The 26,656-nt window shown below is 43.4% G+C and overlaps 3 protein-coding genes across 5 annotated transcripts; 2 read left to right on the forward strand and 1 right to left on the reverse strand.

Annotated features, from left to right (window-relative positions):
- Window positions 1–27: 27 nt before the first annotated feature.
- med17 (mediator complex subunit 17) lies at window positions 28–6,163 on the forward strand. 2 transcript variants are annotated; one of them, XM_084675125.1, is made up of 13 exons: window positions 28–157; window positions 496–762; window positions 892–1,055; window positions 1,373–1,592; window positions 1,734–1,870; window positions 2,014–2,095; window positions 2,296–2,448; window positions 2,824–2,954; window positions 3,252–3,436; window positions 3,650–3,787; window positions 4,495–4,612; window positions 5,166–5,325; window positions 5,569–6,163. In XM_084675125.1, the coding sequence occupies exons 2-13, from the start codon at window positions 525–527 to the stop codon at window positions 5,775–5,777; spliced, it is 1,935 nt and encodes a 644-aa protein (XP_084531251.1). In that variant the 5' UTR covers window positions 28–157; window positions 496–524; the 3' UTR covers window positions 5,778–6,163. The 2 variants fall into 2 exon arrangements, with proteins under 2 accessions (XP_084531251.1, XP_084531250.1); XM_084675124.1 differs by having other exon boundaries at window positions 60–224.
- Window positions 6,164–6,259: 96 nt separating this feature from the next.
- Window positions 6,260–9,164, reverse strand: vstm5 (V-set and transmembrane domain containing 5). Of its 2 annotated transcripts, none has more exons than XM_084675127.1 (4): window positions 8,856–9,164; window positions 7,400–7,726; window positions 6,974–7,117; window positions 6,260–6,383 (listed from the first exon to the last, which is right to left on the reverse strand). In XM_084675127.1, exons 1-4 carry the CDS (start codon window positions 8,932–8,934, stop codon window positions 6,352–6,354), a joined length of 582 nt encoding a protein of 193 aa, XP_084531253.1. In that variant the 5' UTR covers window positions 8,935–9,164; the 3' UTR covers window positions 6,260–6,351. The 2 variants fall into 2 exon arrangements, with proteins under 2 accessions (XP_084531253.1, XP_084531252.1); XM_084675126.1 differs by having other exon boundaries at window positions 7,400–7,729.
- A 7,418-nt stretch (window positions 9,165–16,582) lies between these two features.
- Window positions 16,583–24,889, forward strand: samsn1a (SAM domain, SH3 domain and nuclear localisation signals 1a). Its single transcript, XM_084674340.1, has 12 exons — window positions 16,583–16,604; window positions 17,082–17,176; window positions 17,450–17,512; window positions 18,037–18,160; window positions 18,300–18,709; window positions 21,370–21,450; window positions 21,641–21,775; window positions 22,446–22,563; window positions 22,706–22,863; window positions 22,989–23,201; window positions 23,456–23,603; window positions 24,225–24,889. Exons 1-12 carry the CDS (start codon window positions 16,583–16,585, stop codon window positions 24,386–24,388), a joined length of 1,731 nt encoding a protein of 576 aa, XP_084530466.1. The 3' UTR covers window positions 24,389–24,889.
- The last annotated feature ends 1,767 nt before the right edge of the window (window positions 24,890–26,656 follow it).

The raw sequence follows: 26,656 nt of genomic DNA on the forward strand, positions 1-26,656 counted from the left end.
TGAACGGAGCTTGTAATTCCACAAACACCCAGAGAGTGTCAGGCTTGTACGACTAGTGGTAGACACTGTCCTAGTGGGAGGTACTGGAAGAAGAGTGTGGACAGTTCCTGTGCTAACTAGCTAGCACAATACATTGTCCTAAGATAAATACGTACAGGTATTACAAATAAATGAAAGCATTTTCATGATCATTTTTGCCCTGATATTCCTCGCTTGTCAAGAAAGTAAGTTTCTATCAGTTGTTTACTTGTGTTGTTGCTAGCTAGATAGCTACTGTAGCCAACGTTAACGTTAGCATGCTAATCAGCAAACCATCAGTCGGGGATCCTTACTGTATGTTTTTTGTTTTGCATCTGGTCATAGCTACCGTACATTAGACTCACATTTGATTATAGCTACTAGCAATGCATAAATTAATAGTACAATGGGATTGTAGGCGAATGTGACTGAGTCACTACTGTAATAGGAGCTGATGATATCCCCTGGCCTTTGTAGCCTAGGACTGTATCTTCCCAGTTGTCATCATGTCGGGTGGTGGTCCAGCGGTGCGCGTTAGCATCGAGTCCTCCTGCGAGAAGCAGGTGCAGGAGGTCTCTCTGGACGGGATGGAGACGTACGTCCCTCCCCTCTCTATGTCCCAGAACTTGGCCAAACTGGCCCAGAGGATTGACTTTGGCCAGGGGTCTGATTCAGACGGAGAGGGGACAGAGGGAGAACCCCGGGATCAGGAGTGGGGCAAGCAGGAACATGAGGAGGACGAAGGTGGGTTCACTTTTGCTCTGGTACACACATTCATTGGTCACGCACGGTGTTTTCGCCTGAATTGCACTTCCCAACAGGGAGTAAAGTGAATCTCTCCTCCCTCTCTACCTCTCCATTCCCTTCCCACAGCCACAGTGAAGTTCCAGCCGTCTCTGTGGCCATGGGACTCTGTACGCAACAACCTGCGCAGCTCCCTCACAGAGATGTGTGTCTTGTATGACGTCCTCAGTGTGGTGAAGGAGAAGAAGTACATGGCCCTGGACCCTGTGTCCCAGGACCCTACAGCTGGCAAGGTGGAGTCACACTCAGTCCTACAGTCCAAGTCTGACAAAACACTTGACTCATTACTCTGGCTGTCACTGTGTATCTTCTGGATTAGGCACCCGACGATCTATGTCTCATAGTTCCCAACCAAAAACGACCAATCCGTCGAACCTGTAAATAAAGTTGAATGCCAATTCCTGACAACCCCTTACCAGAGGAGCACAGATGGAGTGAAATCTACCACAAGATGTACCACAAGTACCACAAGATGAAACCTTTTTTGCAAATTGTATCTTTTACTCATACCGTTGTCCCTCCCTCCCTCCCCTTTCTCCTCCTTCCACAGACCCCGCAGGTGTTCCAGCTGATCAGCAAGAAGAAGTCTCTGGCCACGGCGGCCCAGATGCTGCTCAAGGGGGCGGAGAAGCTCAACAAGTCTGTGGCGGAGAACCTGGAGAACCGGAGGCAGAGGGACTTTAACTCTGAGCTCCTTCGCCTGCGCTCGCAGTGGAAGCTGCGAAAAGTCGGAGACAAGATCCTTGGAGACCTCAGCTACCGGAGCGCAGGTACCCGGAATTTGTGTCCCCCGAATAGTGTCTGTTGACCTTCTGTCACGCTGCAGATATACCATGTTCACCCATTTATATCTTGTTACTACTCGCATGACTCCGATTTTAGGCGTGAGCTTTCCTCATTGTCGTTGGCAGGCTCCTTGTTTCCTCACCAAGGCACCTTTGAGGTGATCAAGAACACAGACATCGACCTGGACAAAAAGCTCCCAGAAGATTACTGCCCACTGAACGTTCAGATCCCCAGTGATCTGGAGGGATCCGCATACCTCAAGGTAAGCACAGAGTGTTCGTATTCTGAAGCTGTCGAGGGTCACCTCTGCTTCAGATTGTCTGATCCATCATTCATGAACGATACTGTGGTGATTTACTTCTCAGTTGTAATAATCCTTGGACTTTGGGATATCCTGTCTGTCAGGTGTCCATCCAGAAACAGGCGCCAGATATCGGGGACCTGGGCACAGTGAACCTCTTCAGGAGACAACTCAAAACTAAAACAGGTACACACAGATAGCTTACACATCAATAACCAGAGCGTTCACCTGAACACATTTTTTTTGGTTTGTTGACAAAACGTGCCCTTAAAGTGTTTAAATCCATGCAACGCTTGTCATTTGGTGGATATATGTTTGTGTCTGTATGCCAAGGAAGAGGGGGTGCTTGAGTAGCGTCTCGTGTCCATGTGTCCATGTCGTCCCAGGTACTCAGCCGTGGCATGTGAAGCTGGAGGCGGCCCAGAACGTTCTGCTGTGTAAGGAGATCTTTGCCCAGCTGTCCAGAGAGGCCGTCCAGATCAAGTCCCAGATCCCACACATCGTAGTGAAGAACCAGATCATCTCCCAGCCCTTCCCAGGTATGGTGGAGGCTGATCTTCCTCCCAGAGCATCGAGATGTTTCTACATAGACACGAAACCATTCACCCATCCAGAAAGCTTTTGATATAGTCCAAAAGCGTTGCTGCCGATAGGCACTAAAGCAATCACCAGATCAGGCTTTGGTTAGAACATCTGCCAGCTGTTTGACATGCGTTAGACTTGTCTTTTTTTCTTCTTTGGAAAGCAGATCAAGCGGTGGCTCTTTTGCAAGCGATGTCTCATCACGTCACATATTTTGATAACTGTTTTCATCCACAGCTTTGTGCATTGAGAACGTCATCAAGGCAAGGTTTTGATTTGTCTTCCTCTGTGTGTGTGTGTGTGTGTGTGTGTGTGTGGTGGGGGTGGTGCAGGTCTGCAGCTGTCCATATCTCTGTGCCACTCAACGGGAGAGAAGAAGAACCAGCGGGCCTCCCCAGAGAAACCCAAGCCTGATGACCACCTCTACGTTCTGGAGCACAACCTGCACCAGCTCATGAGAGAGGTAAGGCCATAGAACCGGACCCAGGAGCACAGCCACCGCCGAGGTATTCTAGCTGTCGACGTGGAACTCACTGGAACTGTACAGATGCTTCTCCTCACCTGCCAGGACCATGTTTGGTTCTTCCTCAGATTCAGCCAACAGCCATACTCACAAATCCGGGCCGCTCTCGCACATTATCCATCGCATTTCTTACTGAATATTTATGAAGGGCGGACTCATATTTATGGATTAAATATTCACAAATATTTGGTCACGGTTCCTGTTTGAGAGTACCCGCGGCTCCTCTTGCTCCTCCAGTTCCACAAGCAGCAGCTCAGCTCGGTGGTGATGCCGCACCCCGCCAGTGCCCCCTTCGGCCACAAGCGCATGCGCCTGGCCGGCCCGATGGCCTACGACAAGGCGGAGATCACGTCGCTGCAGCAGAACGAGGGGCTGCTCGAGAAGATCATCAAGCAGGCCAAGCACATCTTCCTCCGCAGCAGGTACGCCGCCAACTGCGCCCCCCCCCCCCCCCCCCCCCAGAGCGGGAGCCAAGGTAGGCGACAGTGCTGCAGTTGTTCATGCAGTCGATGCATTCGTTCATGCCCCCCCCCTCCGTTTTGATGGATTTAGCCTCATTTAGCCAGTCCCTCTACTTAACTCTGATTTTTGGAGTTGAGCCGTAATTCAAACGTGTGTGTGTGTGTGTGATTCAGGACAGCAAGAACCATCGACAGCCTGGCCAGCCGTATTGAGGACCCCCAGATCCAGGCCCACTGGTCCAACATCAACGACGTGTACGAGTCCAGCGTCAAGGTGCTCATCACCTCCCAGGGCTACGAGCAGATCTGCAAGTGAGTGGAGAAGCCGAGACCCGCAACTACACCCAAGCAGCGGAGCACCGATTGCTTCAACCGATCTGTACAGTTGGGCGGTCAGACAGTGATGTGTGGTCTTGGATTTGTTGGAAGCTTGTTCATCCTCTCGGTCAAGTGCGGAAATTAAGCTACACGTTCAACGGATACCTTTCAGCGACGTGATTGATAGATTTGCGCGGCATCGGCCGTAATATCTAGCCTGGCTGCCAGCCCAATTTAGCCCCGCCCACACAAAAAATTGGACGGGAAGTTGGGTCTGGAGGGTCTCGTATTGGGGACAAACTATATAAAACCAGGAGCTGGGCGTACCAATGAAATTGCCAGGGCGGGCTTTATACGATGATGGACAGATGATCAACAGTAATGTAATCAACAACGTCACGAAAAAGCGTTTGGGTTGAATTTGTTTTCAACAAACAACATATTACGTTGCTCTGATTGGTTGTAGGTCTATCCAATTGAGCGAAGAGGCATTTGTTTTACGAGTTCGGTTGAAACACGCCCCGTAGTCACAGCCCAACGGAGAGTTTTCAGACTCATATTCTGACTCGAATTATGAGTATGACAACGTCAGGCTACGTAACATCAGTATGCGTCCAGAAAAGGAGTGTAAAACCATTGGGTAGGAATGAGGGCGGAGAGGGAGAGGACATTCTGATGTGGCTGCTCCTCCTGTCTTGCAGGTCCATCCAGCTGCAGCTGAACATCGGGGTGGAGCAAATCCGAGTGGTGCACAGGGACGGCCGCGTCATCACCCTTTCCCACCAGGAGCAGGAGCTGCAGGACTTCCTCCTCTCCCAGGTGACACACCGGACCCCAGCACTGTCCCCTCCACCACTCTGGACTGTACCTCCCTCACACGGCATCTCACTAGGGCGCACACATACCCCCCAAGCTAGAACACACACCACCTGACTCGAAAGAAAAGGCTTCTATGTGCATGATGAGTCACTAGTGAGTCACTCATTCTTCACTGATGAGTACAAATGTGAGGACAGTTTTTTCTTTCTTTTTTGTTATCAACGTAACGCACCTTAAGCAAACTTCTGCATCAGGATTGACCTAGCCCCTTTGGTCCGACTCATCTTTGTTTACAATGTGAGCTGTGTGTGTGTGGGAGTCAGGTGAATGAGCAGTTAGGAAATCGGGCTAGTAATCTGAAGGTCGCCAGTTCCATTCCCGGCCGAGCCAAATTATGTTGTGTCCTTGGGCAAGGCACTTCACCCTCCTTGCCTTGGGGGAATGTCTTTGTACTTACTGTAAGTCGCTCTGGATAAGAGCGTCTGCTAAATGACTAAATGTGTGTGTGTGTGTGTGTGTGTGTGCGCGTCGGCCCATGGCTATGCCCCCGCAGATGTCCCAGCACCAGGTTCACGCAGTGCAGCAGCTGGCCAAGGTGATGGGCTGGCACGTGCTGAGCTTCAGTAACCACGTGGGCCTGGGCTCCGTGGAGAGCATCGGCAACGCCTCCGCCATCACCGTCGCCTCGTCCAACGGAGAATACGCCATCTCAGGTACCGACAACCGTTTGGATTTGAGGGCTCTTTCAGATGTGAAGGTGTTGTGACGGATGTCAGGAATGATTGACAGACTTTTTATATTGACTGCCAAAGATGTGACTAGTAGCTTAGACGTTTTTTAAATGGCATTGATATACAAATAAGAATACCTACCTACCTAGCTTGACAATGCTATTTACGTTTGATCATTTCACTCGGAACTAATTCAATGATTTTCTTCCCCGTGATGTCACCCAGTGCGTAACGGGCCAGAGAGCGGCTGTAAGGTTCTGGTCCAGTTCCCCCGGAGCCAGAGCAAGGAGCTCCCCAAGAGCGACGTGATCCAGGACGCCAAGTGGAACCACCTGCGAGGGCCTTACAAGGAGGTCAACTGGAGCAAGATGGAGGGACGCAACTTTGTCTACAAGATGGAGCTCCTCATGGCTGCCCTCACCCTGTGCCCTTAGATAGGACCGCTCTCTTTACCTCTCATTCTGTCATTCTTTTCTTTCTCTTTCTCTTGTAAATATGAAGACATGAATACCTCGTCAGCGGTTTCACTCTCTAGACATGGACAAGCCTTGTATCTTCCTGAAGGGAAGGATAGCACTCATCATGTTTGGCTAGTATTCTCTAATCAGATTAACCGTAGTAATGTAGCCATGGATTGGGGGAAGCTTACTTACATCTTCCGTAGAATGAATTATGACCTAAATATCCAAGAGATTTCATTTCAAAAGAGGACATAGTCGTATGTACAGTTCATATAGCTGGATATTTTTAAGTTACAATAAAAACAAACACAAAGACAACCTTGGAAACCTCAAAACGGAAAATAAATATATAATTTGTTTCCCTTTGTATATTTGATTATTTTTTAGACAGGGAAATGGCACTTAACACAGTATGTACGGTGAAAGAATATCAGAAAGAGATAATCATTGCAAGTCTTCAATTGTTCCGGTGTCAATACTTTTGCCGCTGTTTTCATTGATGTAGAAACAATTTGGGACATAAAACACTGGGTTCAGTTCCAGACCATCAGAGATCTTGTAGCTCAGTTTCATCGTTTTCTGTAAAACAAAAAAGTTGGTAAGTTGAAGATGGGTTGTTTAGTAGGTCAATTGGTCAAGCACCACTTGAATCCGCATCTTGGAAGTAGCACCAAACATTAAACTTCATACTTTGCAAGTAATCTGGTACATTTACATTTGTTCATTTAGCAGACGCTTTTATCCAAAGCGACTTCCAAGAGAGAGCTTTACAAAGTGCATAGGTCACTGATAATAACAACAAGATAGCCCCAAAACATTGTGGGTAGCCAAAACATAAAGCACATATTGTGAACAACCAAAAATAAGTGCCAAAGGGAAGAACCATAAGAACATGTAATAAGCAAGTTACAATTAAACAACATGAATTACTATAAGTGCAAGTGTACCTGTAGAAAAGCAAGCAACAGTAAAAACTAAGATAAGAAAAAAATTGAATAAGATATATTTAAAATATGTATTAGTTTCACTGTTCTATGAGACAGGTATTCACTTGTCAAACCAGGCTGGATCAGTGAATTCCCTGTTACCAAAACAGTCAAGTCACATCAATGATGTGTCAAAGGAAGGTACGCAGAATGTTCCAGAGGCCTTTCGATATCTCAACATACCTGGCATCTGTTGCTTGCGCCTCCGTGCCTTGAGGTGGCGGTAGGCCTTCTCTGTGAGCCACATGGAGAGCAGGAGGATGCCAGCCAGGACTCCCAGCACCAGGATGGACACTGACAAGTATTGCAAATCCTCATACAGAATCTCTACAACACACAAGAGACCATGTCAGTGTAGCCAGCCAGCTGTGTTTGGTCATTGTTTTTTCAGACCTACTCAGATACTGGTGCCAAACTCAAATCAAACCCCTGCACATCACTCCATATTAAAGTATTTATATGAGATAAATATAAATGTAATCAGTTGAATGCTTCATCTTTCTTTCAAAAGCCATTTAGAGAATATGTCCTAAATACTGCATGTCTTTATTGTAAATACATGAGAATAAGTAAGTGTGAGATGCAGACGAAAATATCCGTAGAACCCACCATTCACTTTCAAGACGAAACCAGCATCCTTGCTGCTCCCAGAGGCGTCTGTCACCGTGACGACATAGTAGCCTGCGTCCTGCAGACGCAGATCTGCCAGTCCCATGGACCCATTGGTGTAAGTGTGCACTCTGTCTCTATAATCCACCGTCACATTGGTGAAAACCCCAGGTTGCCAGATTCCTATGCCCCGGCTCACAACCCCCGACATGAAGGTCCATTGTATTGTGGGGATCCCAAGGCAGGTAACATCCACAGAGAAAAACACATGGTCCTGCACTGACCTTGTCAGGCTCTTCTGAGGAGACTCTATGGAGATGGCACCCACTGCTGGAGTGATACAATTTGGTTATTGCTAATCTGATTAAAATATATTCAAAAGTTTTAGCCTTGAGTTTGTTTGCAATTCTCTAACCCCGTCTAAGTAAAAAAAAAATCCTTGTTTAATTAGCATCAACATGCAGTCAAGACATTTTTGAATTTGTGTATTTTGTATATTTTCCTATTTCTTCTTGCCTACTCCAATACCATGATTCCACTTTGGGGTCAATGAAGTACCTACTACAACTATAAAAGTGTAAATCAATACTGATTGTCCAGGCATTCATCTTCGTTTTCTACAGTTTAACTCCTAGTTAATGTTCAACCTTTTTCCTAAAAGACATAAACTGCAATCAATCCATTGGAGGTGACACATTTGGTTAAACATTTCCAAATGTAAAGATCAGACATGGAGTCTACAGTTTTATCTGGAATGTGAAGGGATTAACATAAAAGGTAGGTTGAGCTGTGGAATGCATATTTTTAAAGTAGCAGTTATTTGTTTTCTTAGTTGTCGGGCCTGAAACCTGCCTGACAAGCTGGAGGGTTCTAATTAAGTTTCTGGCCAACAGCCACCTTTTCCCATCAAGACGCTAGCTTTAGAGCTTCAGTAAGTGCCACAACATGAGCTATCATAACTCACATGCTGCACCTGTCCAACTAAAGGTGTGGGGGTTCAGGTGAATCACAAACAAAAACTTAACAGGGGAGTGGAAACAAAATGGCTGCCAAGGTATGCTATGAAACCTTTTGAGGAAGACCATCCCACTCCTATTTATGCCTAAAGGAATCAAGGTGTGTGTGTGCAGTTCTGTTATTACTCCTCAACTGGCCCCTTTTTAAAACAATATCAAAGGATTAATTGTAGTCCAGAGTCCAGGGTCCATCTGCATTTCAAACCTGGTTCTCTGAGATGGATGAGTTTCTATAGAAAAAGCTGCACATACTTTACATTCACCCATGGGCAAACATAGGCATGTCCATTCAAACACACATGAGCAGAGGAATATTTCTACATGTCCTTCAAAGCACACTGCAGTACACAACACAGTAACTCCCTCGCCAAACAAGAACTTGCAGAGACATGATGGCAAAAGCTAGCATAGAGTTCCTGCTGAGTAGATACAGTACATACCTATGTGCCACACATAAAATGTGATGCTGAGAAACAGAGAAACTTCCTGAATGTCAGAGTGCTTCAGAGCAGGCCACATCAGAATGGCAGACCCATGGGTTTATCGCCAGGATGGAAACTCCACTGGGTCATTCCACATTCTGGAGCTTTTGCTTTCACAGTTCTCTTCTTACGCCTCACTCCAGCATTGCCTGTTTGTCTTCTTTCATGTTTCCACGTCAGAGGTAGGACCTTTGTAGTTTTCTGAAAAGAGTTTGTCCTTTTTTTCTTTTTTGGGTTGCTCTTCCTTCTCTGTGAGGGTCTGTTCCCTGTGGCTGTCGAGGCTGTACTGACACATACCTGCGCAGAGGCTGAGTGAGTCAGCTCACGTTTCAAACAGGTTGAACAAGGGATCGCTGTGTAAACATTTCCACAATGCCACACATCCACATGCACACAAGCACACACACACACACTGAGTGAAGAGGGGCAGGTCGCAAAGTAAACAATACACCTGTATACTCTCTCACTCAACCATGCTTCCTTTCTACCACACATACAGTATCAAAACCCCCTATTTACTCACACACACACTCACTCACTCACTCACTCACTCCCTCCCTCACTCCCACATGCCTCACTGGGCAGGTCAGACCGGAAGAGTGGTGTGTTTATTTACTTCTTCACACTTAGTTACTGTCTAATCTACAGGTATCTACATTATGCCTCCCTGTGGTCAGTCTTATGAATAGCAGTGACATAAATCTTTCACAATGTGGTGAATACATCTTGGTTAGTTAATTGTATATCAACAGGACAGTAGTTCCTACCATCTTACTATTATACACATTGACATTGTGCTGGAATGTATAATAACCACAATAGTTAAAATAGGGGATATCTATAATACATTTAGTAATTTAGCAGACGCTTTTATCCAGAGTGACTTACAATAAGTAATAGATGGAATTGATAGATAGGATAGATGTATAAGATAAATAGATACATAATATTGATGGATACATACATAGATAGATCAAATAGAAAGATACAATAGATAAAATAGATAAGATAGATAGATACATTAATAGCCTACAAACACACCAACATACTGTACATAGCATGCGCACCGGTGTTGCCCTTGGTTTGACGTTCAATACAAGACTCACATCTCCAGTCAGAGGAGTATTATGTTAATGGGGATTTCCAATGTCTAGGCTGACATGTGGGTGTAATTTTTTTTATGAATTAATACTAAGAGGCTGGCCACACAGCAACACCTAATCCTGTCCCCTGATGTTCCAAAGTGAGTGGGTCATCACTACGACAACCATCAGGAATATGGGTCGCCAGACTGTGAAAATGAAGGGACAAGGATGGCAATAGGAATCTGGGTATGGCTGGATTATAGAAATCCTTTCCTCTTTTTTAAAAGGGTGGGGGGGTTATTGGGCTCAGTTTACCTGGCAACCCGATGCATTCCCGAGCAACCCAACTACAACTGTCACCAGCTACAATAAAGGGGAAAATATAGGGATTACATAGCATTCATAAATGTATTCTAAAGTGTTACAATGGGCATATAAAGCGTACTTCGAGAGTATGTAAAAACATTATTTTACTAAAGAAGGTGAGAAATGACAGTACTTCCAATATTTCAAAAACGTCAAATAGGCAGTATATTTTATATTTATTTCAACAATTCAATCATAGTGAACTTTTAGTGAACTATTTTCAGCGTCGATAAGGCATCACCTAATCCCATGTACACTAGACAATCTATTATTTTCTTTCTGGTAATCCATCAAAAGCTTTTGAGTTAACCTATAGCTGTTAGAAAGCACAATCAAAAACTCAGTGCTTATATAAGACAGTGCCAGTGATGCAACACCTTTACGTACTGTAATGTGTGTTTATAATTGTAGACATTGTGTTATTGTTCCTTGTCTTCCTTGAGGGCTCAGGTTAGTTTTGGTGCAGTTCTATGGGCATATGTGAACCCTTATGTGACATTTCTTGTCAAAAGGACAGTACAATTAAAATTGATTTTAATTGACCAAATGTATTAATCTTTCAGTGCTCATCAAGACAGGAGCAATATAGATTTGTAGATGTGTTCAAACCCAAGGAAGACAACATTCACACCTTTGCACACAAAGACATACACACAAAAACACACAAACAAACAGACACACACACTGTGCACATCTTTCAATATAAAATTGACTAGAAAAGTACACAGTACACAGCTATCTAGCCCTTTTAATGTATAATGTCACTTCAGAGTTGTCTGCTGCAAATACAGATTTGTATTATTTATATATATATTTAAAATCTTTATTCTAAACCATTAGAGAGTAGATACGGTTTACCATACACTATACAGTTTCATAACACTTATAGTAAGAACCACTGTGTCGATACTGTGCACATGGTTTAAAACAGCATAAGAGTGACAAATATGTTAGGCACGACCCTGTGAGTCAGACCGCCCCCCCCCCTCGCTGTGTTGAGTGGAGGTTGTCTGGGAGTTTGTGCTTGAGGGAACTTAACTTGAACAGAACTGTACAGTAAGAGCATATACTGTATGTGGGCACTCCAACACTCCTTCTCTTTGCTCTTTATTTCTCTCTTCCTCTCTCCTTCTGCATGTGCTCACACACAGTATGCAGCCTTGACCTTGATCACTTCACAGCGAGATGTGTATTGCTACACTAATACATCCGCAATCCAGTTGGTGATGCTCCCTGCGGGGGTCCTAGCTATGCATGACGTGCTTTGATTTCTGTTGGCTTCTTTCTGACACGGAAGGAAGAGATGAACGTTGCACACTCAAAGATAAGAAAGAGAATGGGGGTTGATAGGGTGAGATTGTGAGAGAGGAAGAGAGATAGAGAGAGAGAGAGAGAGAGAGAGAGAGAGAGAGAGAGAGAGAGAGAGAGAGAGAGAGAGAGAGAGGGAGGGAGAGAGAGAGAGAGAGGAAGAAGGAGTAGGGTAGGGGGCTTGCAGAGATGCATTGTGGCATGAAATTGAATTCTCCTGACCTCAAAGGACTGTGATATAGATTATTTATCCAAGGCTTTTAGAAGAACACAACAGAAACTCCATGTGTGTATGGTGCCTGCAACGTTTTACAGGAGAATTGGGTCAAATATTTTTTCCAAACACTTTCCCCAAGAACATAACTAATACATAAATGTAATTGCACCTTATTAAGTCTGTAAATCAAATCAAACAATACATTTCCATATATATAGCTCATGCAGAAGAATTACAAAGTCCACAATCAATTTTAGATGACCAAAAAGCTTTCTAGGATTTAACAAAACAATTATGGGCTAATTTGGAGATTTCTAAACATGTCAAAAGACTATGACAGTATTCTCTTGTTGTCATCCTAATGGATCTAACAACTAATAACCAACACTCATCCACCAGCAACCAAAACACCATCATCCCCTATTGTGTTGCCTCTTCCAGAGATGTCCGTAGAACAGCGGAACAACAGGATTAACACCTGCAGTCAGGGGCCTTTCCAGGCATAGGCAACGTAGGCGGTCACAGTACCCAGTACGTTCTTTCTTCTAGCTAACCCACCACCACGTGAGCGAGGGAGGGTGGGGGTGGTGGGAGGGCGTTGGTGGTGTCTGTTGTGAAGTCTGCCTCAGCCAGAGTGATGGTCGCGTCCATCTATTGGATTACGGGAGGGATTTCCTGTGGTATTAATCTGAGTGGAGGACAGCCGGCTTCACTGGGCGGGGCAGGGCAGGGCAGGAGAGAGAGAGAGCTCTGTTGTGTCTCTCCGTCAGTCTCTGGCTGGGTCCTCCGCTACTGCTACTACCACCCTGTTGGCTCTGCTCCTCACTGGCACCAGAGGGACCTCTTTTGCCGAGATGAACCTTTTCTGTTTCTCACTGGTAAGGTTGAAGTTCCCTTTGGCTTTTTGTCAGTCTTTAGGTAACGTTTGTCAGTCTTGTTACCAGAGTGTGTTATAGTTGGTGATAGCCTGCGCGTGTAGTGTAGCATGAAGATTTCATAGAGAGCAAAGCATTCATACAGTCACACGCATGGGTGAGTGTGAAGTGTGTGTGTCCACTCTCCTACGCTTGGACAGATCCTGGTGACGGTTCAGGATTACTGACCAACTGATCTAAGATCCCGATATTGCAGTTCAAATATGTTATTGTGTTTCAACAGGATCTGTTTGTAAACATAATATCAATCCCACTACATCACATGGAGAAACCAGAAATACATACAGGTCTAGGTATTGCATTGGAAACATTCTATCTTTTTCAAACATTTATTTTATTAGACTGATTGATGCCACATTCATGAATCCAGGCCTTGGTTTTCCAATATGGAGGTTCAGTGTGAATGGTTGAATGGTCATTGTCCATATGCGAAGGTCAAGAAATAGCTGAAGAATAAATCAGCTCAGATCATTTTCTTTGAAAGAATCCAATCAGGTTGAATGAGATTGTAATCCGCAAAGCTATCAGATGTAAGCCTATAAAAGAATCCTTGCAAGCATTCTTTGCAAGGAAATGAATATCGATTGTAGCAAAAGGGTTCTTCACCTTCAACTTTCAGTCAACTTTGCTAGATTGTAACTAGGACTGTAGTTGGACGTTAACATTTATCAATGACATTTCTGATAACTTTACAGTGGTAGGTTGCATTAATCCAATGCAGCCTACTTCCTGCATTCCAAAAGAACATCCACTTTTGGATATACTTTCCTGCACATACTTGTGTATGAATGTATGTGTGTGTTTATGGGGTTTGTGTGTATGCACATGTACCTGTGTGTATTTAAACATGTGTATGTTTAACAACATCTACATGAATGTGTGTATATAAATGCGCGCGCGCGCGTGTGTGTGTGTAGGAGGGTTCCATGGACAGCCTGTATGAGGCTGTGCAGGACTCCAGTGATGCCCCGGTGTACACCATCCCCAGTCGCTCCTCCAGTCGCTCCTGCAGCCGCTCCTGCAGCCCAGCTGTCCTGCTGGAGGACAACGCCAAGTGGAGCAGCTCAGGGCGGTCCATCTCCATGGTGTTTACACACACACACACACACACACACGGAAATACTTTACACACACATTCACAAAGAAATACTTTACACATAAGCTTGCACATAGAAATACTTTACAAATACTCACACATAACACATAGAAATACTTCACACACACATGCAAACATTTACACACACACACACACACACACCCACACACACACACACACACACACATATATACAATTGCTTCACACCCACAGACACACATATTCTCACATACCTAGACAGAGGCACACATTCAAATACTTTACAGACACACATACTGCAGAAAAACACCCCCCACTAAGACACACACACAAATGCCCATTCGCAAAAACAGGCAACATCCAATCCAAGGAATATTGGAACTCTGGCAATATCTGATAAGAGCATTTCATGACAGCAAATGCTCAACTGTGTAGTGTAATTTGCATAATGTCATGCCATGAGTGTGCAATAAGTTGTAGCCATCTGGACCAAGATTGTTAGGTCTGGTGGTTCTCTGAGGAATTGAGCTTTCAGAACCTGTTGTTCCCATACAATAAAGCTGATTATGACATTATCATAATGAAACCAGTGCACTGACAGCTGGCCCTAAAATACAAATGTCACGTCACTCCAAGCATTATCCTTTCTGGTTTGACAACGTAACTATCCTAATCAATACACGACAGTGTCTATTACTGTAATTCACAATTCTCGAACATGGATAATCACATAACTAAAAAGACAATGTAATAATAATGTGATCATTTAGCAGACCCTTCTATCCAAAGCAATGTACAGAGGAAGTTTTAAACCTGCAACCTCTTGCTCTGCAGTCAGATGCCCTACCACTGAACTGAATGTTGTGTTGTGTTTCAGGATATATCCCAAATGCAGAGTACCAACGTGAAGAAGAAGAAAAGAAGGTGTGTTTTTCCCCATCCATCTGTCCTCTAGTTCGTACTCAGAGGACACATCTAGTACAGGGTTAAATGAGAAGTAAGGTGTCTGTCCATGCAAGTGAAAGTGCAGTTTCTCACAAAATCACTGCCAAAGGCGCTCTGTCTATCCTGAGATGTAAGACCTTAAGTCGGGGCTCTATACTGTGTTTCCTGCCTTTGTGACCCTATGCGGATTTCTCCCCCTAAGCCCAGAGCATCTGTCTATTTATACAATGAAGTCCTAAGCAAGTGATCAGGCAGAGGGACAAACAATTGAAATATCCCTCATAACACAAAACATCAATATTGAATCGGACGTTCCTTTAATGTATTTCCTTCACGGTGCCATACCAAATCCCACTGAGATTGAATGAATGTCGCATGCTAAGAAGCAAACGTCCCATTGGTCCAGTGTTGACAGAAGGGGCTTTGTGCCCTCTGGACTAAGTGGATTCCTGTCCATCCACTTACTGTTTCCTGCCCACTCTGACCTCTCAGTGCTTTAAATCAGGTGTGCTCATTCAAATACTGCAAGGATCAATCTTTAGAGCAATATGGAGCTTCTGGCTGATTCAAAACAACTTTAAATTTACGATGCTGAATGTGTTAAAAGCGTCATGATTTCTCAGATTTTACAAAAAAAAATACATATAAATCTGTGACCATCTTAGAACAGCATAACACTGCAGCAGCTTGTATTCATCTGTCAGCTGTTCACTAAGTGTTACAACCAAGCGGAAACGAGAATGACAGCTCAACAAATATTCATTATATTATATATTTTTCTTTCTTTTTTAATATGTTAGATTTGATTTTGTACGTTCCCATATTTATTGATAACTTTATGTCAGTATGTTTACTTCAGGTATAATCTTTTTCTCGCTTGGGCTGTCAGACTAGGGATTCAAATAGGACACTAAAGCTGTCCCACAGTGCATCCTCTCCATCTCGAGAGACGCTCAGTTCAAACCTTTTTAATGTATCTACTGTATGATGAAGTGCACCATGACATGACTTTGACCCCAGAATCCTATCCTTCACCCGTGTAATTTTTCATCAAAGGTTTGATTGTATTCAACTTGAAAGTTTTTAGTTTAGATAAAAATGAAATCAATCCAGCTCTTGGTAATTTGTTAAGCATGCAGAAGTGAGATGGTGATAAATATAAACATGTCTTAATTTCTCCATTTTGTTTTTCAGAACACATGTATCAAAATCGATGTCAGACAATGAAGCCCTGGGTATGTACTGAACAGCCCATGCTTGGTGTGGACAGTGAAATACTGACCAAGGGTCTTGCAGAACTTCACTATCTAAACACAAGCTTTAGCATTTGGAATGATGTAGCTTTTACTAATGGCAATGCAAAATGTTTAATCTTCCATGATGCATTATCAAATAGTTTCATCTATGGCCTACTGTTCTGATGAGCTTGGTCATAACACTAGCAGACTAAAACGGTTTGAATGGTGTGCTCTGCTCTGTCATTCTAATGAAATAATCCACCTTTTAATGCGGGAAACTAGGGGAAAGAGACTATTTAAAACCTTGGCTCATACTTCCCTTGATGCCAGTAACCTACCTGTTTGTCTCTTGAGCGACGGTGACACTCTTCATTTTGATTTAGCTGCAACTGTTGTTGACCTCGATCGACCCAAATAAATCCCACTAATGGTTTTGATTTCCCACTCCACGCAGATCACGCCGGCTGCGATACTGTTCTCTGGCTGCCCGCCAACAACCCAGAAGATTTAGTCCACATGAAGAACAATCAAAACGAAGGTAAATTATGGAGAGAGATTTGGGAGGCGGAGCTGTCACTGCCTGTGCTCATTTGAGACTCTCCACAGGCATCGTGGGGTGAACTAATACTATGGTAACCTTTGGAGATTTAAAAGTCTGGAGTCAGTAGAATAAAGAAGGTCTAGGGAGAGTGTTAATGTTGGACCAGCTAGAGGGCTTTTCCTTAAACACTTGGCTGTCAGTCTTGGGATTAATTAAGTGCCAACAGGGTATTACTGTAAAGGGAGTGTGTGTGAGTGTGTGTGAGTGGGGGGGGTGACAATATGTATAGTACTACAAGACCGTCTTTGGCAGCATTAGCTCAACCAGCCAGCCTACTTTTCCCTAACAATTGCAAAAACATCTGAGCATGGGCAACTTGCATGTATACCTGCGCTCAGAAGTACCATTATGGCTGACAGTTGCCGTTGCCTGGGAAAGACTGCATGGATCAGAAGTGTGTTTGATTTTGTTCAGATGTGGTGAAGACAGCTCCCAGAACAGGCCAGGCTAAGGCAGGAAGAGGAGGACACCAGTCAAGCACCAGGAAGAAAGACAAATCTCCATCACAGGTTAGGATCTGCCAGTTTCAAAACAATGTGAATGCTGGTTTCCACTTGCTCTGAAATAACTGCAAACTCTAGAATCTCAGTATAGTAAATGTAACTTCTTTTGGGACTGGACTGAATCTCAGGAGTACCTTAGATATCTATCGAAATGTAGCTTCAAGTGTGTAGTCACGAGCCAAAATGGCAAATATCATCTGCGCTTGATCAATATTTCCCATAACAAGGCCATTTTGAAAGTTCAGTCAATTCAAACACCATTTCTGTTGCTGCTCTCAGTGTGGAGGTTCAGAAGTGTGGCCGCCGCCAACGGATCGTCCCAACAGCAGGCAGAGGGACGTGGTGAGTGGGCCTCTGGAGGGCACCGTGTCATCCTGTGCGAGTGCTCCATGGCATCCCGATGCTACATTCAAATAGATTCAAAGAGCTTCTAGTCCCAAATGCAGCAATCACTGAAAACAAATGCTGATGGAGGGTTAATACAGGGCAGATGTTTTACAAGGGAGAACTTGTTGCCAGTGTCCACACAGTCAGTAAAGCCTGTCACAATGAGCTCTAGGCCACTGCTTGCCAATAGTGGATGAACACTTGAGCACTCAGAACCCCCCCCCCCACACACACACACACACACACACACACACTCTCTTGGCAGGCAGCCTGACACAGAGGCTAACAAGACTAATGCAAAGTACTAATAGCTGAAAATTAGATTGGGGCTGGTCAGCAGTGCCAGTAGTCCCAAAGGATTACTGTAGATTCAAAAAGATGCACCACCAACTAAAATGAAAAACCTCTAATGGGAAGACCACTAATGAGCCATGATTCTGTGCCGTGTGGGTGCGTTTGCTACTTGTGTGTTGTTCCAGATTGTTCACACCAATGGTGGTGTGACAGAGCCTAAAGGTACTGCTAAAAGGAGCCAGAAGGCTGCGAAAAAAGAAAATGGAAAGAATGGAAAAGAGGGCACCAGGAAAAGCCATGATTCCAAAGGTTGAACCAGATTATTATATTATATGAATTTCTGCATTGATCATTTTTTTTTGGGGGGGGGGGGACCAAACACTGCACCAGGTATATAAGTCGTCTGTTTTCTGTTCAGTCTGAATCACATGCTGTCTCTCTCTTTTAGATCACCTTCCACCAGACCCCTTGCCAGTTGTGGGACAATATCTGGACATAGCCCAGGGACCAGCCAGGATACGGGTCCCAAGCCGAGCTTCAACTCTCCCTGCCCAAGAGAACACCACCCCTGGGGTCCTGGATCTGAGGAAGGGCCCTGGAGGATCCGCCAGCTCCACGCCCAGCCACCAGCGCTGGAGCAACCCAGCAGAGAGCACCCCAGCCTGGGGTACCTCCTACCACACCTGCCGGAGGCCCCTCACTGAGTATCGCCCCTATGCCCATGACTTCACCCTGCCCAGGGGGAAAGACTGGGACCAGGTCCAGGACCCGGCCCACAGTGGGAGCATGAGACAAGTTCAGTTGTCCCATGGGCTCCCTCGACGGTCTGTCACAGATGTGGATCTCTCCCACCCAAGCGTAAGTAGCAACAACAGGCCTGTTCTAAGAGATGAGTTTGGCCACTTCGATTTGAGTTAAATATTATCCATATGTGACATCCAATAATCTTCCCTTTTGTAGAACATCCTACTCTATTCAAGTTTCGTATTTTTGAAACAAAGACTGATAAGATTGATAGAAAGTGGTAAAAGAAGAGAATGGGATGAGTCTGGGATCGCTGTCAGAGATCTAGTTGATGCAGTCCCTGACATCCGGTGAACATGTGCTCTAAGGGCTGCATAAGTCAAAAAGCTTTTCTGTGTGGGTCATGTGACACCCGAGCAGCTTATTCAAGATTACATTACCATTATTGTGGTGCAGACTCCTATACAGTAGCTTAAAGCACTTCTTTAATTCCTAGAGAGGGATGATGGCCTATTGTTTATCACCAGTGTGGAAAATGGTATGTGGAGAATGGAATAGAACTATTTTCTATACATGCTTGGTACAGCAATATGGGCATTGCATTCTTGCTATTTGTAGTTGCAGTATTCACTCAAATATTTGTGACAATGTAGACTACCTAAAAACATGAATTGCATTGGTGCTAATGCAAGGCTTTTGCTTCAGGTGAAACAGGCTATAATGCCATCTGGTGCCCAGCATGAATGTTCATGTGTTTCATGTGTGAAAAGAAACAATGTTGTTTTTGGTCCACAGCTGTCAAATGTACAGTACAATCGAGAACAACACGTTTCTGTCACAAGAGATAAACAGCTGCAGTGTGCTCAATCTTTGAAGGGTCCGCGGGGTCTGAAGATATATATTAGTAAAGTTACAAATTCTAATCCTGGATTGAGACAAGCGCCACTGATTGCATGCAGTGGGATTAGGCAATGTTATTGTCAACGGTGCTTGCTTGTTTGTCATTGGTCGATTGTAGCTAGTGCTCCATTGTAAACACTAGTTTAATGTCCTAGTTTCAATAGGTTGAAGGGAGATTGCGTGTGTGAAAGGGCAGTTTACATGTGAAGATGTAATCTAGTTTTACAATCAATAACGTTGGTCCTCTCAGTCAAATGGGAATGTGGTTCTGCTGTTATTAATTACAGTCAAATAAATTAATTCTTGTTGTAATCTCCACGCTGACAATGTCTGTATTAGTTGAAGACTAAAAGCGTTTCATCATGTCAGGGTTACCGTCTTCAGCTCATCCTCAGTCTACCCTTTTCATCACTTCCTCAAATGTATTCATCCAAAATTTTGAAATAGCAAAAGGAAGTTAGATCAGTCATCACTTGTGCAAAACTTATTTTCAAAATGTGCATTTATCAATTTTTTTTTCAATTATATATAAAAATAATTATACATATTTTCAGTTGGTGGTAGATGAGATGACATATCTAGATTTTAAAGAATAACATTTAGTTTTCATCTGTATTATTTTCGTTGTTCAGATGTGGATATTGCCCTAGACCAGTCACAGGCCTGATTTGAAAAAGGAAGTCAACTCTATCAAATCTAATTACGCTTCTAATCATCACCTTGATATGTGGTAACAGGTCTTCCTATGACCTAGTGGGACTGCATATCAGATTTGACCTGAGCAGCTCCATCACCAATAGAAACAAGGTTACACAACTGACATTTGAGGAACCAAACTACCAACAAGGTTTTCCTGGCAGTGACTATCAAACATAGACCACAGAAATGCTTGTTTAGGCAGAAATTGTTTTTCCCTTTGAAACCGATACCACAGTAAGAGACAAAATGTGAATTGCCTCACATCCTGTCACTTTTGAGGAAGCTAACCAGACTGCCAGTCTTAGTGGAAGTTAACACTTTGGTGTCAGTAAAGGTGGTCAGAGACTTGAAAAAGAGAGAAAGAGAAGCAATCCAAGAAACGAGCAGAACAAATAGAAAATGCTACAAAGGGCTTCTTCAAACGTCTCTGACAAACCAAAGAGCAAACCAAAGGTAGGTTTTGTGCACAGACAAGAACAAGGACATTTTTAGGGGCAAACAGTGTGTATGCATTTGCAGAAGTCTGATTGAAAGATAAAAAGACAGAGAGAGATTGATTTAAACAGTGTATAAAACATATTATATTCAATTTGATTTAATAAATGTTTTCAATAGGTGGTAGGTATAAAAAAAAATGTCTGAGGTGTCAGGTATAAAGTCTGGCCAAGAGCCCTGACATGGTCTGTGATGTCAGGGATTTTCAGAGATTATTGATTCATATTGGATGTTCTGAAGCAGACATATCAGAGGTTTGGTTGAGTTTCAGGACATGAAAAAATAAAATTGATAGAAAGTAGTGCATTTAGGAGAATAAAACTTGTTAATACAGTATAGTGTTTACTAATCTCTGTGCTGTATTCTGTTCTATCTCATTAATTAAAATAGCCGTTGTGGAAGGATTTCTGACTTCAGACATTGCTGGAGAGCAAGACAATATTAAGGGGAATTATTTATACTAACTCCTGTAGTTCTTCACTTACATATAGCCTTGTATTTCAAAATACAAAAACACTGTAGACATTAATGTTTATCTTTATTGTAGGACCCCTGGGAGTTTAAAATAATGATGTACCAGGTTTAATCAGATGTTAATTCACCCTGTAGATACCAGGGATCTGGCTGGTACAGATTGGTAAACACATATTCAGTCTGCCATCTCCCATCTCTCCATATAGCGCTCAACTAGTTTTGGAAGGTTTGAGAACAATCGACAGCAGCCATCACCAGCCAAGTTAGAAGAAAATGGAGTCACATTGGTAAAGCACCATACAGGACTATACTGTAAACTGCATGCATCACAAATTGTGTCAAGCCTCATATATTCAGAGTCATATATTCTTCATGTAAAAAGTCAATGTCAAACATTCAAAATGTTTGCATTTTAAAGCTAATTTAAGTATATGTATGTGTGTGTGAATGCATATATCTGCATATATGTGTATGTAGGGTACAGAGGAGTCTGGCAGTGAGAGTATCGATCCAACAAAGTCAGCAAGCCTGGGGAAGAAGATGAAGGCGATCTCTCTGACCATGCGCAGAAGGATGGGCAAGAAGCATGTAAAATCCTTCTCAGAGGAAATGGTGAGTCACATGCTGCACTTCAAACCCATGTATGTTGTTTTTCTCAGGAAGCCTTTGACGTAGGCTACCTATCTTAAATCTCCCTCAAACCCACATCCTCCAGAACATTATTCAATAGCTTGCTGAGGTGTCATGAAATGTACTGACAATGTCTTTCTTGCAATTGGGGCACGAGTGACAAGACAGTGTCTAGGGGACTTTTCATGAGGCTTACTTGATGTAAAACTTTACACTAAGGTTACATTAACTACCATGTATCTAAAGAGCAGTAAATATTGTAACAATATTGTATTTACATGGGGAATTGCTATGTAGTTATCCCTCATCACAATTTACTTTATGCCCTTTCCAACCTCCACTTACTTCTTACACCCCTCCCACATACTGTGCCTTCTTACACTTTTCAAATAACCTATCCCGCCAACACTTCATACCATTTAACTATATAGCAATGCCTGCGTACCTACAATGTTTTTTTACTATAGGTATTGTTATGTTGTTACTGTACATGCCAGTCAATGTAATGCTAAAGTGAACTGTTGCCAAAAGGTTATGTCTTCATAACCTTAGGATTCAATCACAGCAGTAGACATGGCTTGGATGGGATGGCTGTACTTGTACTGGTGCTCCTTAGTAACATCCCTATTATGTGTATCACTATACTTTGCAGGGGGATGAGACAGACAGAGATCATGAAGGAGAAGCAGAGAGCAGTCCTGCTGTGGAACAAGGCTCTGAGAAGACCAGCAACTCTTTGGAGAGCCTCTACAGTGGCCAGAGCTCCTCCAGTAAGCACACACATGCACACACACACACACACACACTCACACACACTCACACATGCACACACACACTCACACATGCACACACACACACACTCACATACCAGTGGAGCAGTGTAATCATACTTTGATGTGTTGTCCCCCGTGGGCTTAGGTGGTGTGACCAGTGCTTCGGAAGGTTCCAGTACCAGAGACAGTCTGAGGGTGGATGAGGATGGGTCAAACCATGGACAGTTCTGTGGAAAAGCTCGGGTCCACACAGACTTTGTCCCAAGCCCATATGACACCGACTCTCTCAAACTTAAGGTAGGTAGGAGAACCAATAATTAGGATTGTACTAATATATGCACTTTTGGTTTAGGTAGATAGGATTGGCATGGGTTTAGCTATAGAAACATACATTTGTTTAAAGTCATGTTATTTCTTGAAAGGTTGGCGACATTATTAGCATCATTAGTAAACCTCCCATGGGAATATGGACCGGCATGCTGGAGAACAAGGTGGGCAACTTCAAGTTCATCTACGTTGATGTTCTGGTTGAGAAAGAGAAAGAGGAAGAAGCCCCTAAGATCAGACCTCAGAAGGTGTGCAGGAGGCCTCGACCCAAAACACTACTGGAACTACTTGAGCGACTTCAGCTGGAGGTGAGGATTCTGATCTGAAGTCAAAAAAGCTGCTAAATGTCTGAACATGACGTCTTTTTATTCCTATACACAACTAGGAAATTCCACAAAACACAGCACATTAACACATTAACGCTTCCCATTGTACAATAACGACATGACGGTTTTAACAAGGAACTTAGCCCTTGTTACAAAATACAGGAAGCAGTCGATGTCCACTGACAACAGCTGTTAAATGACATAACTGACATAGAGAACTATTCTGTCTGTTTCAGGAGTATGCTTCTGCATTGCTCCTTAACGGTTATCAGACTGTGGAGGATCTGACACACCTGCAGGAGAAGCACCTGATAGAACTCAACGTGATGGACCCTGAACACAGACGCAGGCTGCTGGCCGCAGCAGACTACCGCTACATTGAGAGTGAGTGTCAGAACGGTGCGACAACAGCTCTCACAATAGAATACAGAACAGCCAGAACATGACCCTCAAGCCACAGCAAATGTGGAAACATCTTGATCAGGATCTAATCCAGATTGATAACAAATTGTTATCTCTCTACTCAACTCTCAATTTATGCAGTCGGGCCCAATGCATTTTCCTTTTTATCTCCTTTTTATATTCATAGACGGACTCAATTCAACTCAACACATTTGTTATTGCTGTAATTTTTGAAAATAGCAATGCTGGGATGTTTTTATTTGCAGGATTCTGTACACAGTAACTTAATCATGTTTACATCCAAATAACACTTCTAGCTCTGTATATTGGTCTAAATTAGGTCAGAATGAACGTGTGTTTGGTTTCGGGCTGGACCAAACAGATGGCACTTACTAATGCACAGCCCTTGGCTTGTTGGCTGACACCAGCTGAAGTTATCAGCCAGAGAGGGATTCAGTCATTTAATCAAGCTTAAATCCATTAGGCTATTGTGTGAGAATGGCATCCTAAATGAACTGACTCAAATGAGGCTGAGCCAGACATGGGCCAGCTTGGGTTTCAGATTCTAACCACACTGTTCTTTTGCTGCTCTCGACCACACAGGTGAAGATGTGAGAGAGAGTGAGGAGCCTAAGTCCTCGTCGTCACGCAGTCTGGAGGAAGAGAAGAGCGACTGTACCAGAGACTCTGGGTGCTTCATCCCATCAGAATGCACCGACAACAGCAAAGAAGACACAGACAACCAAGGAGAGCCACATACCGTTTAACCACCCAACAATCAACTAGCATATTGTAAAGAGTTACTATCCTTTATGTACCACATCATGCCTACTATGGATGAACTGTGACACAGTTGTCTTGTCCTTCGAACCATTTTTCCCCCTCTCTGAGCTTTTGTGTATTATGCAACTTTTCTATGTACTTTTAGACTGCTACATCAAAAGCATTTCAGCACAGTTAGGAAATGCCTTTGGTTTTTGTGATAGCCTGTCACCAAGATGTTGACATATATTTGGATAGCTTGGAAAGGACACTGAGAGGGTGATGAGAGGATTGTGTGTTCCATTCTGTTCTTAGTGTGTTTGTAATATTTCCACTTTCTGAAGGTTATATGTAATATATTATCTGTGTGTGTGTGTGTGTGTGTGTGTGAGAGAGTGTTTATTTGAATGATTTTTAAAGATTTTCAAAAGTAACTGTTTTTGTAAATACAACTGAAAGTATAAACATAATCTATGCCATCCTAATAAACTATTTATGCAACATTATGAGAACCTGTTTTCTCTTAAGTGGATGTAAATGAGCATCCTTCTACTTGTATTTGACCAGAATGGAGTTACACAGATGTGTACTAAAGAAGAGCTTAGTAGTACTCTGTCATTCACTGCATCAGGAAAGTATTCACAGAGCTTCACCTTTTCCACCTTTTGTTATGTTAGAGCCTTATTCCAAAATGTATGAAAAAAAAATCTCAAAATTCTGCACACAATACCCCATAATGACAGAGTGAAAAAGGTTTGTTTAATATTTTTTATAGATTTTGCAAAAATTTGAAACACATATAAAATGTAAAAAGTATTCACAGCCTTTGCTCAATACTTTGTTGAAGCACCTTTGGCAGCAATCAAGTCTTTTTGAGAATGATGATACAAGCTTGGCACACCTATTTTTGGTAAGTTTCTCCCATTCATCTTTGCAGGACCTCTCAAGCTCCATCAGGTTGGATGGGGAACATTGGTGCACAGCTTTCAGATCTCTCCAGAGATGTTCAATCGGGTTCAAGTCTGGGGTCTGCCTGGGCCACTCAAGGCCATTTGCAGAGCTGTCCCGAAGCCGCTCCTTTGTTATCTTGCCTGTGGACCTGTTGGAGGATGAACCTTCCCCGCAATCTGAGGTCCATTGCGCTCTGGAGCAGGTTTTCATCAAGGATGTCTCTGTACATTGCTGCATTCATATTTCTCTTGTTCCTGACTAGCCTCCCAGTTCCTGCCACTGAAAAACGTCCCCACAGCATGATGCTGCTGCCACCACCATGCTTCACTGTAGGGATGGTATTAGCCAGGTGATGAGCGGTGCCTGGTTTCCTCTAGACATGATGCTTGGCATTCAGTCCAGAGTTCAATCTTTGTTACATCAGAATAGAGCATTTTGTTTCTCATGGTCTGAGAGTCCTTAAGGTGCCTTTTGGCTAACTCCAGGCAGGGTGTCATGTGCCTTTTACTGAGGAGTGGCTTCTGTCTTCCGGCAACGCTGGAGCTCTGTCAGAGTGACCATCGGGTTCTTGGTCACCTCCCTGACTAAGGCCCTTCTCCCCCGATCGCTCAGTTTGGCCAGGTGGCCAACTCTAGGAAGAGTGGATACAAACTTCTTCCATTTAAGGATGATGGATGCCACTGTGCTCATTGGGACCTTCAATGCCGCTGACATATTTCAGTTTTGGGTTGCTGGAAATGGTAGTCCGGTAGTGACATAATCAGGACACAGTAAACTTTCCGAAAGAACAATGTAACTACATTATCCACAATCATAAACTGACAGTGATGTGTTCAAGATCACAATATTGCACTGGGTTTTACCGTACTCAGCCTATTGTTTCTTTTTTCCATTTACTTTGCAACACAGAATGGTGATTTAAAGAATTACATATTGTCGATGGTGTAATTCTGCCAATATAACCTTCCATGTACAACATAAATGATATGATACATTCGTTTGATTTTCTTGGTGTTTTTCCATCTTAAAATGAGTACGTATTAGATGTTAGCCTATTGTGTAAAGCAGTTCTGGACGTTGATTTTACCCTTAATGTCCTTAGTTTAATATGTTTATGCTGTCTCCCTTGATTAAAATTCACCTTTGGATTTTCAGTTAGAATATGCTTTTCAGAGTATTATTTTTGCTCATGGTTGTGTCCATGAGGTAGCATTTGTAGGTGTAGGCCTACTGTAGTCTATACTAGAAGTAACTCAATTCAGAAATTAATTAAATAGGACTAAAGTTATGTCTTGACTGAGCAACAGAAGAAGTGTTTCCAG

This window comes from Hypomesus nipponensis, chromosome 15, assembly GCF_054491055.1.
Source record: "Hypomesus nipponensis isolate SF chromosome 15, ASM5449105v1, whole genome shotgun sequence".
Classification (NCBI taxonomy): Eukaryota; Metazoa; Chordata; class Actinopteri; order Osmeriformes; family Osmeridae; genus Hypomesus; species Hypomesus nipponensis.

Coding starts and splice junctions, on each gene's coding strand:
- med17 (XM_084675125.1), top strand. CDS start 525: ATGTCGGGTGGTGGTCCAGCGGTGCGCGTTAGCATCGAGTCCTCCTGC. Junction 763..891: donor GGAACATGAGGAGGACGAAG/GTGGGTTCACTT, acceptor CCCTTCCCACAG/CCACAGTGAAGTTCCAGCCG. Junction 3,437..3,649: donor CACATCTTCCTCCGCAGCAG/GTACGCCGCCAA, acceptor TGTGTGATTCAG/GACAGCAAGAACCATCGACA.
- vstm5 (XM_084675126.1), bottom strand. CDS start 8,934: ATGTGGCCTGCTCTGAAGCACTCTGACATTCAGGAAGTTTCTCTGTTT. Junction 7,730..8,855: donor ATTTTATGTGTGGCACATAG/GTATGTACTGTA, acceptor GTATCACTCCAG/CAGTGGGTGCCATCTCCATA. Junction 7,118..7,399: donor TTTCGTCTTGAAAGTGAATG/GTGGGTTCTACG, acceptor TGTGTGTTGTAG/AGATTCTGTATGAGGATTTG.
- samsn1a (XM_084674340.1), top strand. CDS start 16,583: ATGAAGAACAATCAAAACGAAG. Junction 16,605..17,081: donor GAAGAACAATCAAAACGAAG/GTAAATTATGGA, acceptor GATTTTGTTCAG/ATGTGGTGAAGACAGCTCCC. Junction 17,513..18,036: donor ACAGCAGGCAGAGGGACGTG/GTGAGTGGGCCT, acceptor GTGTTGTTCCAG/ATTGTTCACACCAATGGTGG.